The sequence below is a fragment of the Leptinotarsa decemlineata genome, unplaced genomic scaffold (assembly GCF_025532065.1).
Source record: "Leptinotarsa decemlineata unplaced genomic scaffold, Ldec_3_MD MMD2_tig00026354_RagTag_RagTag, whole genome shotgun sequence".
Classification (NCBI taxonomy): Eukaryota; Metazoa; Arthropoda; class Insecta; order Coleoptera; family Chrysomelidae; genus Leptinotarsa; species Leptinotarsa decemlineata.
This window is the reverse complement of record NW_027412702.1, coordinates 1,525,070-1,538,972: the sequence shown is the minus strand read 5'-3', so window position 1 is coordinate 1,538,972 and position 13,903 is coordinate 1,525,070. Positions and strand designations below refer to the sequence as shown.

The 13,903-nt window shown below is 33.8% G+C and overlaps 1 protein-coding gene across 1 annotated transcript; it reads right to left on the bottom strand.

The window, feature by feature from the left end:
• Positions 1-5,947: 5,947 nt before the first annotated feature.
• LOC111504293 (CXXC-type zinc finger protein 1) lies at positions 5,948-10,659 on the bottom strand. Its single transcript, XM_023158811.2, has 7 exons — positions 10,503-10,659; positions 10,304-10,449; positions 9,881-10,234; positions 8,282-8,526; positions 6,853-7,134; positions 6,564-6,787; positions 5,948-6,479 (listed from the first exon to the last, which is right to left on the bottom strand). The coding sequence occupies exons 1-7, from the start codon at positions 10,524-10,526 to the stop codon at positions 6,267-6,269; spliced, it is 1,488 nt and encodes a 495-aa protein (XP_023014579.1). The 5' UTR covers positions 10,527-10,659; the 3' UTR covers positions 5,948-6,266.
• Between the last annotated feature and the right edge of the window lie 3,244 nt (positions 10,660-13,903).

Below are 13,903 nucleotides of genomic sequence, written 5' to 3'. Positions count from 1 at the left end.
CTTTGAAAAATTTTTCATTTCAAGAAACTCTATTTTTCCAGAAGTCTGTTTGGCAGAATGGCTAAACTAAGTCTTATAAAAACTTCACATCCCAGAATATCATACACAAATTTTCTCCAGAAAGTATTGTAAATTTGTAAACATTTAAAGTCATTGACATTTTGAAGACGAACTGGATGAAAATACAGGTAGACAATGTAATGTAATGATAGCTGTAAATGAAATGAAGAATAAATTGTTTGAAATGGATTAAAACTACTCTGATTTAATGACCAAATACAAAGAATAAATCGATGTCAATAAAGGACTACAAAACGAAATAAGATACCTGAAAAAACAACTAAACCATGAAATTGATGTCAGGGAACAGAAGGAACTTAATAACAACATTATTATTAAGAGAATTCCGGAATCAGAAAGTGTAGAAAACCTAATGGAGATCGTGAAAAAAATGGGTAGTTTACAGACGGAAAATAAAAATCTTAGAGTATATAGGCTTGGGGAAGGATCCAAATATCCAGCACCAATAAAGGTCTGTTTTGGAAATCCACACAGTAAGGAGAAGTTTTGGCAAGTTACCAGAAAAAAGAATTATACCAAAGATCTCGGTTTCGATAACCCTTCGATTGAACCTATATACGTTGACCATGACTTTACAAAGAGAAAACAGGAGCTATATAAAAAGGCCAGGAATTTCAGAAAGGAACACAATTTCAGGTTTATCTGAAACTAGCTCTTAGGCTGGCAAATAAACTTCACATTTGCTATGCTAATATGCAAAGTTTGCGTAATGAGTTGAACCAACTACATTGTTTTATAAAAACAAATGGCTGTGATATCTTGGTATTGACAGAGATGTGGCTGTCTGACAATGACGTTCAATTTTTTTATCTAGATGGATTTGAGGCTGTTTATTCCTGCAGAGAAGGAAGAGCTGGAGGTGTTTCAGTATATATTTGTGAACAAATTGATTTCAGGGTGATAGAAAAAGTTGATGGTTCTGATCAATATAATTTAATGGCGGTTTTGTTAAAATCTTTGAATCTGCAAATATATGGTATGTATAGACCACCTAAATATCAGTTTAGGGAATTTATCGATATATTTCAGAATATATTATGTAACAAAAAGAATAAAACTATTGTACTGGCAGATATGAATGACAATCTCCTGAATGCAGATTCAGAGGAAACAAAAGAATACATTGATGTGGTAACTATGAGTGGTTTTAGAGTATGTAACATAGTTGACCAGAATAATGTGACTCGAAAAAACAAGCAAAACGAATTCTCTACTGGGTCATGTCCTGGTTAATAAAAATAATAAGTGTGATGCTCTGTCTGATCATAAGCCATTAAATATCAATGTAGATATTGAGCCTGTATACTATAAACCAAAGATACTAACAAACTTTAGTGTAGTTAAGCAAGATTTATTCAAACAAAAATTTAGGGATGCGTCAGAAAATTTTGAATCCATTGACACAATGGATACGCTAACAAAGGTAATAAATGCATGTAAAGAAAGTTCTAGTAATAAGATAAAATTAAAACATCGCAAAGGGAATGATTGGATTACCTATGATCTAATGAACTCAATAAAAAAAACGAGATAGTATATATAAAAAAATAAATGGAACAAATCCAAATTTTGAAAATATAAATAAATTGTGGATGGACTTTAAAGTATTCAAAAATAAAGTTACCAATGAGATAAGGAAACAAAAATTAATTTATTTCAAAGCAGAATGGCAAAAAGCAGGTAACAATGCAAAAAAACAATGGACAGTAATAAATTCGATAATAAATATATAGAAGGAAAAAAACGAGTCAATTAAATTAGTTAAAAATGATAGAACTATCACCGACCCTCAAGAGGTGGCAAATATGTTCAACAGGTATTTTACTATCATAGGTCCATCAATTATTTCCAATATAGATATTAATATAGAAAGTGTAGATTTTGAGGAACTATCGTGTGGCAACTCAGCATTCCTAAAGGAAACCAATGCTAAAGAGATATCTGAAGTCATGGTTGCACTCAATAAAAACTCTGCAGCAGGGCACGACAACATATCCGTTAAAGAAATAATATTAATTGAAAAAAATGTCATTTCCACACTCGTTAATTTGATAAACCATATTTTCAAAGCAGGAATATTTCCTGAGATACTGAAGACTGGAAAAGTAATACCAATATTTAAGGGTGGTGATAACAAAAACTTAGAAAATTATAGACCTATAACAATTGTGTGCCCATTCTCTAAAATTATTGAAACTATAATAAAGACAAGAATAATAGACTTTGTTGATCGTTATGTGGGATTTGATGAGTATCAGTATGGTTATATCAAGGGTAGCAGCACTCACTCTAAGCGCTACCATAGATTTCATTCATAATATAACATCGGAATTGGATAAAAAAAAGAATGATTATTGCAGTGTTCATTGATTTAAGGAAGGCATGTGACGTTGTTGACCATACTGTTCTTCTGAACAAAATATGTTGCATGGGTATAAGGGGCAAAACTTATTCTCTCATTGAGACATTTTTAAAGGAAAGATCCCAGTTTGTCGTTGTTGGTGAAAACATGAGTGAGCATATTAAAAATAATTGTGGCGTACCACAGGGTTCCGTTTTGGGGCCCCTGTTCTATAAACTGATGGTACTGTGACTGAGACAGGCCGGGCTTAAGCGAAGGTATTTCACGTTCGTCGATGACACGGTCCTTTTGTACAGTGGATCTGATTTACATTTAATGGAGAACACAGTTAATGAAGATCTCTATAAATACTCAAATTGGCTTGCACATAATAAACTTAAGGTGAACTTTGCAAAAACCGTTTACATGCTATTTAAACAAAAAAATAGAATTTGTGGAAATATTGAGTTAAAAATAAATAACTTACCCTTAATGAATGTTGCAAAAACCAAGTATTTGGGACTCGTAATAGATGATAAGTTAACTGGTCAGGACACATATAGAACATATCAATGATAAAATTGTACCAATGTTAGGAGCTCTATATAGGTGTTCCAGTTACTTGAGTTTCAGTAATAGATACTTGGTTTACAATGCATATATATTGGCGAATCTTAGGTATCTGTTAATCATATGGAGTAATTGTGGCATTACTAATTTCAAAAAAATTCAAACGCCAGAAAATAAAAAATGTATTTCAAATTCCATTTCGCACCAACACAAATGACTTATTCTCACAGACTGAACTCCACCCAATTAAATATCTACTTAAACTTGGGCAATGCAAGAACATATATAAAATAAAAAACAAAAGAATCGAAAGCAACAACGATCTACTAGTCAACAGCCAGTTTTATGAGTATTATACAAGGGGTAGAAATGACTTACACCTGAGCATGGTAAGAACGAACAAAGGATTATACAATCCTTTTACACAGGCTATAAAAGTCTTCAGTGAATTACCTGTCCATATACGTGAGTTGCCGGGCTATAGTTCATTCATCAATAGTTTAAAAGAACATCTAAGCCTCGAGGCACATGTCTGATTTGTTGTACTATGAGCTTTGTAGTTGTTTACTAGTTTTTGTGTTTCACTTGTCATGTTGAATGTTTGTGAATCCCGAGACTAGCATTTTTGCTGATTAGGGAGAATAACAACATATTTTATATTTATAATGTCTTAACTATGTTGAACTGTACGCTGTTGTTATAATTTTAATTAAAAAAATCGATTTTCCTAGGATGAAACTTAATTACATATTATGACAGCAACATATTGTTTCACATACATACAAAAAAAGCAATATACAAAATAGCAATAAAATATATAAAATAAAAAGGGGACTTCATATATCAAATGGAAAGTTTGAAAGTAAATTATGCTTCGGACTGTATTTAATGTACAAAAGACCATATAGGTTGGCTGTGGATTTTTAATGGAGATGCACTGCACGAAAAGCCTCAGAGGCATTGGATTTGAAGCACTGTAAATTATAGTTACTATATTATACTCGACAAGGATGCATTCTTCAAATGCGTCAGTTTAAAAAAATATACATAGTTCGAGATGTATCAAGTTGAACCTTGACACAATGGGAAGCTGTTGTTTGTCATGTACTTCCAACATATCTGCTCATGGTAGAATCAAGTGTGTAAATCCCTAACCTTACTTCAATCTAGACTAGGTTGCTTGTGATGTTTGGGTCTCCAGTCAGGCAAATGGCTCTTTTCTGAATAGAATCTATCATCCTTAGAGCTGTGAGTGCATATGGGGGATCTCCTTATTTAAAGAAAAAATATAGTACCAATACCAAATGAAAATTGATAATGAAGAATATCTCGTATATTTTGTCAAAACTCCTCTATGGGACAGTAAAAATGTTCATCTTAGCTCATACTAAAGGGTAGAATATCCACCAGAATTACTTCTTCCTTCAATTATTGAATGAACACCAATCTCTAGGTAATAATAACAACGTTTGACGTAAACTTGTAACATGATGCTCACAACTTTATTCCAGCACAACTGACCTACCGAAGTTTCATGCCCACACAAGATACTTCTCCTCATCGCCCCGCGGTTGCCATCGCTCGACCGTCATGATTTTCGTGCTCGCAGCCTTAAAGTTGCTGAAATGTATAGGACTTTCGAAATAGTGTTTAGAAATAGAAAGCCAAGAAGCTTATTTTCAACAAAATTTGGACAATATCTCATCAGTCTCTAAAAATATCCAAACACCTTTCTAGAGGTGTTTGGATATTTTTACAATAGAATTCCACTTGATAACTGTTACCTCAGTCTGACTCGTCTTGGAAGATTTCTGGTCATTTTAATGAGTTAATGTATTATAGAGAGAATCATGCCCGCTTCTCGTAAGGAATGGCCTTTGAGAAAGCTCGGGGTGTACAAAAGCAATTTGATAAGGTATGAAACAAAGTTCAGTTACTAAACCGTCAAGGTTAAAGGATTTGGAAATATTGAAGGCTACAGTCAGATATTTGAATGCATTTTTCCAAAAATAAGTGATATCTGATATATGAATAAAGGTCACCTGATAAGCTTTACTTTTGGAAGCTATATTAATGGCTGAGCTCAAGCAATCTTCCATCAAAAACAAACCCTTTTTTTATGAGACAGAAAGAGCCTACAAAACACAAGTGTTAGTTTGTTAGTGTCCTTATTAAAGTACAATGCAATACCAAGTTGGCCTTGTGGATTGTGCAGTGGGGATGGTGGCTGTATTTTTTTTAAATCAATAGTGGAGTGTAAAGCATTTTGTTCAGCAAGTAAATTTACTTTCTGTCACTATTATTTCTATGGGACTATGATTGAAATAAATTTTTGTCATTTCCTGATGATGTTAACTTCTTTAGCGAAACACACATTGAAAGACAGTATTCTTGTTCAGGTGTGGAAAAAATGTTTCAACGGGTTCATTTTATGCCACGGGTTCCAATTTCACCTATTAGTTGAAATGATTTTTTTTTCTGATTGATTCGGCTCTTACTTGATGAAGATCCATAGTAATAACTACACCTCACCTATAAATCGTAAGTTTTAGTTTATGAAACTAGTTGAAATTAACCAACAGGATTACTGATTTGAGTATATTATATAAATATCAAGTAACTTTACACTTGTTCACGATTTAAAAAATGAAATTAGGCATTCTATCCAAAACAATCACTTTTTACAATCACAAAAATTGCAATACTATTCTCAACATACGTATTACCAACCAAGTTGGTGCCTTCAGAGGATGAAGAAAACTAAGAGTATTGTTTTTTCTGGTGATTGGAAAAAATGCTTGTTTTGGATTAATTCTACTTTAGAGCTTCCAGTTTTACCTTTTATCAGACATTCCTGTCTGAATCTTTATACCAACTCACAGAATCACAATAAAACAGATTTCATTTAATATATTTTTCCTTTCAATTGAAATGTTTGTGAAAGAAACAAAGAAATCAGATTTAATGTTTTTAATTTAAAGAAAAAATATACAAAAAAATGAATTATTTGCTATAAAAATATTAGATTAACATAACACAAGAATTTATCATGAAAAAAGAATGAAAAGGATATGTTATAAACATTTTCATTTCTCGGGTAGTCCTGCATTATTTCAGAAAATGAGATTTGTTTGGCTTTTTTCCTAATTTGGTTTTAATTTTTCTAATATTGATAATTCAAGTTTTGTTTGATACCACAAAAACTAAACCAGAACACAAATCAATTAAGTAAAAGATATTGAAGACTGTCCAATTATTGTTTTATTGATCTATCTCATGAATACCTAGGATTCATACTTTCAGACATTTCGTGAATACTCTGCTGGCCTTGTGCCTTAGTAATTCGTTCCATCAATTCATGATTGTAGGTTCTATGAAGCATCAGCGCTAAAACACCTGCTCGATTTGCCATGCTGGTCCTTATCTGCCGTTCTTTCTCCAATAATTCGTCCATTTTCAACCACTGACGAACTCTTTCCAAATCAACCTTGAAAGAAAAACCAGTTTTGCAAATTTGATTGTAATAATATGTCTTTGAATTGTGTTATAATTTTAAACATTATCATCTCACCTCAGCTCTACGAAGCTTTTCCCAAACATAATGTTTAGTACAAGACTTTTTAGGTGCTCTACAAAATTCACCGGTAGGAGAAAAGACATTTATTACCAAAGGACATCCACAAACTTCGAAGTCGCCAATCTTTGGATCTTTACAATGCTCTGGACATAGAACTCTCAATCTCTTGCAGTAAGTTCTACTTACAGGGTTGTAGAAGTCACAAAACATATTATTTCCTGAATACAAATTTTAATCAAGAGGAAATATTTATATCTTGAAAAATATTTATGTAAGTTGTTACCTTCAATTCTAGTTTTGAATACTGATCCAAATGAAGCTTGAGATTCATATTTGTTGAAACACTTTTCCATGTGTTTTATTGCTGTTCGGGAATGTATTTCATGTCCACAAGTTACACAAAATGTGGAAATCTCAGAGTCATCGTCATTTTCATTATCTTGATTAGGGTCTATTGTAGCATTTTTAGCTCTTTCCAAAATGAAATCTAATTCTCTATGACGTTTATCTAGTTCTTGAAGAATATGGTGTACTTCTACTTGCTGCTTTCTTACCTGATCCAAAACTGAAAATTCATATTGAAAATTTGATTGTAGATATTGCAATAGTGTTGTCAATGAATTCACACCTTGTTGTGAGCGTAATCGCTTAACTTTTTGAACACTTCCAAATCAGTGTCAATAAATGAATAAAATAGTGAAGAGACAGTGTAATGAATTAGATATGTCTCAATAAGTTAAATTCTTTGACATAATATCAGATCAGTTCTCAAATTGGAATTCTTTTTTGAAGCATCATTGCTTTCTTTTTTATATTATAAACATATATTTCTTTGGAAAATAAATCGTTATTAATATCATTATTATAGGTAAAAACTATGTATTTCAGGAAAGTCTGTTAAGTATTTTTGGAAAAAGAAACTTGTTGGCTTTCTACTTCTACATCATTAAACAGAAATGTAGGAAACTCTACAGGGTGTATCTTGAATGATGTCATTAATTTCAGGTGTCACATTTTATGAAAAAAAGTTCATATGAACATGTGTCCAACCTTGTTTCGTTATCCGAGGTGTCAAAGTTTTACTAAAAATATTGTTCTTTTATTAAAAACTCAAAAGATTATTACCGAAATGACACTAATCTTTAACCACAACACTGCTTGTACGATATTCTTGATTATTTCAAAATATTTGAAAGTTCTTCTGGTTTTTTTCATTGGATTTAAAAATTGTACCAACCATGAGAGAATGCCGATTGTTAACCACAGTAGGTACAAGTCACCAGAGTATCGTGAAATTTTTTGACAGTAGATGACAAGTAGTTTAATCAAATTGTTTTAGCGTGAAAACACCGTTGTACTGTTGAATACTACATACATACATATTACAATCACGTACAATGATTTTCACCATAATTATTAATCAAGTAACCCTCTACGATGCCATGAAAAGAAGTCTACTGTTACACAAACACACACATAGTTCCATCAAAATCGGCGAAAATAATTGCAAGTTATTAATAAAAGAACAATATTTTTAGTCAAACTGTGATACTTCATTACTCAAAAACGAAGCAAGTTAGGACACACGTTCATATGAAAATTGTTTTCTGTATAATGTGACAATAGATCACCACCTAAAATTGATGACATAATTTAAGACCTGTATGAGAGCATATAAGGTCATATAAATTGTCAATATTTTACAATGTTACCTTTAATGTTCATTTCTTCAGCAGCTGATGGACTCAATGCCCACTCTTGCAGGCGTTGGGGTAAAATTTGCAAAATCCTAGTTTTTGCTAAGTTCCGACCACATTGATCTGAACAATATTTTGAGCCATAACGAGCACTATTTACACACTTCGGTCCATAACACTGCCTTGGGTACTCAGTTTTCAAGTGCTCATTGAAGGATTGTTCTCTATCTGAACTGGAGTCTCTCCTTTTTCGCCTTATTCTGAAAGTACAGTAGAATTCATATATAACGACTCCGCTTATAACGATTATCCGTTTATAGCAAACGACGATAATGTTTTCTCAAGTTTAGTTTCATAATCAGTTATTGAGAAAATATACTTTTTAGTGCGACTCTGGTTTAAGTGACCAACCGGTTATAACGACTGTTTTTCATGATACTACATCCGGTTAAAACGTCACGCAATGTTTTGTTTACACAATCTACGCACCAATACCTCGGCGCACTTCCTCTTCTTAGATACGTCTAATGATAGGTATTGATTTGATGAATGATTGATTTTACACCAGAGGTTACAGTATGAAGTTTTTGTCCATAAAGTCCATAAAGTTCGACAAAATGAATTCTGTGAAGCAAAAGTGTTTTGCAATTGAAGAAAAAAGTGCCATATTACACCGATTAGAAGCCGGTGAATCAAATGCAGCCCTCGCAAAGGAGTTTGGCGTATCCCATTCTACAATATTCACAATTTGAAAGAGTAAAGATAAGATCGAGTAGCTGTTCAATGCCAACGTTTTGAAATGCAAACGTGTAAGGAGTTCTACTAATGAGCAGATGGATAAGGCATTGTTACAGTGGTTCAAGCTTCAGCGCGACCGGAGAATACCTCTTAATGGATCTCTGCTATAAGAGCACATCCCCATATTACAGATTTGACAAGCATAACGTTGGTGTTTTTGCCTCTAAACACGACATCAGTGTTGCAACCCATGGACCAAGGGATTATTCGAACTTTGAAATCACATTTTCATAAAAACGCTAACGACGCGAATAGCAAAGATAATGACGGTGATGATGCCGCACCAGAGGAGATTTATCCAACCTTGAGTGTGTCTGAAGCTCCAAAGGCTGCGGAAACGCTCAATGTGTTTGTTCTGACTGACTTGGATGATGATAATGTTATGAAAACAATTATGTCGTGAATTCATAATGCTGTACGAAATTCTTAATACCGAACAAAAGTTTGTCAAAAACAAACTCAAATAACAGACTTTCTACGACAGTAACACAGTTTTTTCGTGCAATGCGTGTGTATTTTATCTCTTTGTATTACAGTACATATGTTTGTACAGTAGGATATTTAAGAACTATTGAAATAAAGCATACGTGATTCCTATAAAATGTATCATTCACCTATCGATCAGCAATCTGAACAGCTAAATGAAAGACTAATGAACTAATGTACACTTTACTACCACAAAATTAATCAGTTTTGTGTGTCGTCCGGTAAGTACAACATAGTATATCAGGTCCCTTGAAGGTCGTTATATCCGGATTCTACTGTATTCCAAATAGGTATAACAAATAGCTCCCAACTTTCTATCATGGAACTTACCCTGCTCCTGAATTAACACACACTCTTTGTTTACAACGTTCTTTATTCCTAGAAGAACCATGTTTGTTTTTTCTTGAACATACATCACATCTGCCGCAGTCCTCAGTTCTATAACATCCCATGCATTCTCCACATTTTTTCATCTTTTTATCTGTTTTATTTTCGCCACGATCTTTTCTTTTCCTCGACTTACGGTCTTCAGCATTAATTTGAGTTGGTGCTGATTCATCTCGTTCTCTCTTAGTTTTCCAACGAGTAATCAATGAGGGATCTTCTTCTTTACAGCGAATACAAAAATACTGTTTGATTAACTTTGCTTCCTTTTCGGAGATTTTCATACAGTCTCCATGATACCTGAAATATTGTTTGGACATTTTTGGTACCAAGAAGATGTGATAATATTAAATAAAGTAATGTACTCACCATTCTTCACAAGCGTCACAGGCTATCATGAATCGAGAAGAATCTGAAGACCTACAAATGCAATAAGCTTGACCATCCTGTTTTAAAAGCGTATCGATCTTTGATTGTCTCTCTGGTAGCAGAAACTGTTTGGCAATTTCTTCTCTCTTCATAAATAAAAAATCATCAATAAAAGCTGGAATCAATATAGAATACTTACAGAAATATCTTTCTTTCGTGACATGTTTGCGACTTTCGAAAGAATAGTTTATAGAAACAGATTTAGCAAAAACAACAACACCAGTATTTAATTTTTCATAAAAAATAACAACACTGCAACTAAGTGTCAACGTCAACCATTTTAACCTATAAAACTATAAATTTTCACAAAAGACAAAGCTTTTGTGACAAGTGACAACGCTGTCAGTATTCGGAGTATGTTCCATTAATCGGTGTAGTTCAGCAAGCGCACCACAGTTAATACATTTGTTTGTTTAAGAAGCGCCGTTTTCGTCAAAATAGTTTTGTCGTCGACATCCAGAGTACATCAGAGCAATAATTAATAGTTCAAGGTCATAAAGAGCCGCCAGACTCAAGTTATTTTCAGAAAATATTTAGTTAGGAATGTATGTATACCTGCTGAGCTTTCCTTTCACAGATATCATTCTCGACATTGTCGAGAATAGATTGAACCCAAATACGTATTTTTGACTTTCACATTAAAAGTGTCCAGCAATAACACATTGCAGGAATATTGTCTTTATAAACAGCAGTAACCAGATCTGTATAAAAAATCTGTTTAAAATCTGTTTTTCCGTTAAACAGCTGTCGCACCCCTATGAACAACAACCCTCAGAAGTCGAAACTTGTGTGAGCTAAGGATTAACGAGGTCTTACCTTTTAACGTGTGATTCCCAACACGGACATTAAAATGTTTAAAAAATTCCCCGATTTCTATAAAAGGGTACCGTTTTCAAGCTGTCAAGTGATGCTACATATTAACAATATATTACTCTTCATTACTAAAATACTCTATTTTTGCTAAAATGACTAGTGAAGGTCCAAGACCTCAGAACTGGTAACTCTAGTGACGCTAATTTTGTTAATGATTGACAAAATACACAAGCTGTCGAAAACTTTCTCCATGATTTTCTATTTCTGATATTAAAGCAATTGATCTATAGTTATTTATAAGATTTTTGTAATTCTTTTCGGTAATTCACTCGAAATTGAAATCAATCAGTTTGTTGTCAAAACGATCTCTACGGAAATTTTACTGTTCATCAGTAAATAGTACTAACGTGAATAATAATTTAACCCCCTAGAGATGCTATGCCAAACTTAATGACAAATCGCGCGTAGAGTACAAGTATTTCTTATTTGATGTTTGAGTAATTGAGCTCTGTTAAGCGAGTTTCAAGGATTTATTATATTTTTTCTTGTGAAAATTTTTCTTTGATTTATTTGATATTCTATCAAATTATCTAAAAGAACAATTTGTTCAGGCTAGTCTCAACTCACCTACACTGAAGGTTATATAATGGACTGACAACTACCAGAAAACAATTATTTCCCTGGCTAATACCACGAAGGATGTTGGATTATATCCGACAAGTGTCAGTGCAGTATTCTTCACAGTATTCCTGCTTATTGGAACACACTTGCAAACCGGTTTCGGGCCCTTTAGCCACTTGTCAGTGAAAGGTAGTGTCCATCATCAACATGAAATCGATGATTTTCCATAATTAAATATCGAATTCCTTTCAGAACATCATTCCCCGAACTAGGCTGAAGCGAATGATTAACAGTTTGTCATCGCTCCATCTGCCCTTGAACGAGGTAAACAACTGCATATCCGAATCGCCCAATTTCTCGTGTAAGGAATTAGGCAAGGAACGAATTGTTCTTTTAGATAATTTGATTCACAGTCAGTCTTCAAGTAAGCCCCCTTACTATATCTTGATATTCTATGTTGATTTGATATGATATGTTCTTTTATATGTACCTATTGTTTTGATGCAGCACAGTACAAAATATAGTTGAAAAACTTTGTTTGGTGTGTGAATAAGAAGGCAACTTTAATCGGTCATATTTTAGGTATTTGTGTACCTACTACATGAATATACGGGTATATCAATACCCTCGTTGCATAAAAACATTCATGTCGTACAAGCCTGTTATTACTACAAAAACTAATGGTGATTTTTTAAAAAGCTTTGGCTATTGAAGCGAGTGAATTGATTAGCCTAATAATTGCTTCAAGTCAATATCCAGCATCAGATTCAATAAGGTCTTCTTCGACATCAATAAAATTGTCAAATACCAGATAGTTTCTGTTCTGTTCGTTTTAATTTTCAACAATTAAATCATTTTCAAAATCGATCACATTCAACAACGAAAAAAACAGGGTATCAACTATATGAGATTTAATCGGGCGATACTTAATGAAAATCCATATATCCAATTGAAAAAACTGAGCTGGTTTAGTGACTCTGAGACAGAAACCATAATAATCCTGTATGTAGTAGGTAAAACAGAAAATTTTAGATCTACTTACTATCTCAAAATTATTGTCAATTCAAAGAAAGATTTATTCATGCAGCGAAGTGATGAAAATGAGAAACCCATTGAGTGATTTGCTAGCTGAAATTTTTATGGATATCTTTGAAAATGGAGTTGATAATAATCAGATAGTTAGCAGTTTCGTATACTAGTAGAGATACGTAGATGATATCTTAGTTCTCAGTCTATTTTACGGGCATCTACAGGCCACCCCATGCCCCCTCCCGGGTTAAGTGTCCTGAAGTAGAAGCTTCGCCCCACAACTGATTTGCGAGGAAAACCTAATACTCCACTCCATCCACCCCCGCTCTCCGAGCGGTCTTCAACTTACTGATGGGCACTTCAGCAAGATTGACATCTGACCTTTTTTGGTCGAAAGTCAGCCTTTAAGTGCTATTCTTTCGTGATCGGTTATATTGTTTTGTCATGATCATTTCTAACTGAATTTTTGCATGGGGGGCCCCAAAAACTAACCGGCGGCTATTGTGTTTGCGTCACCTGGGGGCGACTCGTGGGGGTGGTAGTTGATTTTGATTTGTCGGCCTCGGGTGTTTATCCCTTTCTCGGAATCTGTGGTCATCCATATTCAACGCACCGTGTAGATCGCGTAGCGCTGGGTTGTTGTGCGATCTGATTCTATCGAACACGCTTTCTGCGTGTTCTCTCATGTACACGTACACATATTGCATGTCCAGGTCTAGGTCTCTGTATATATATATATATATATATATATATATATATATATATATATATATATATATATCTGTTTGGGATATAGTACGGTGCGTTTATGGCGGCCCTTACGCTCACTTTCATAAACGATTGTATCTTCTTCCTGTATGTCTGTGCGCACTGGCCCCAGGGAGTGCAGGCATACAGTATTATGGGCATGAGAACGGTTTTAATTATCAGCAACTTTACTTTCAATCCCATGTTGCTTCTGCGTCCTAGGATAGGTGCCAGGCGTTGTCTGGCGTGTCTAGCCATTCCGATTTTCTGCCGTACGTGACACTGAAATGTTAGTTTCCTGTCTGAAATGACTCTCAGGTATGTTGCTTT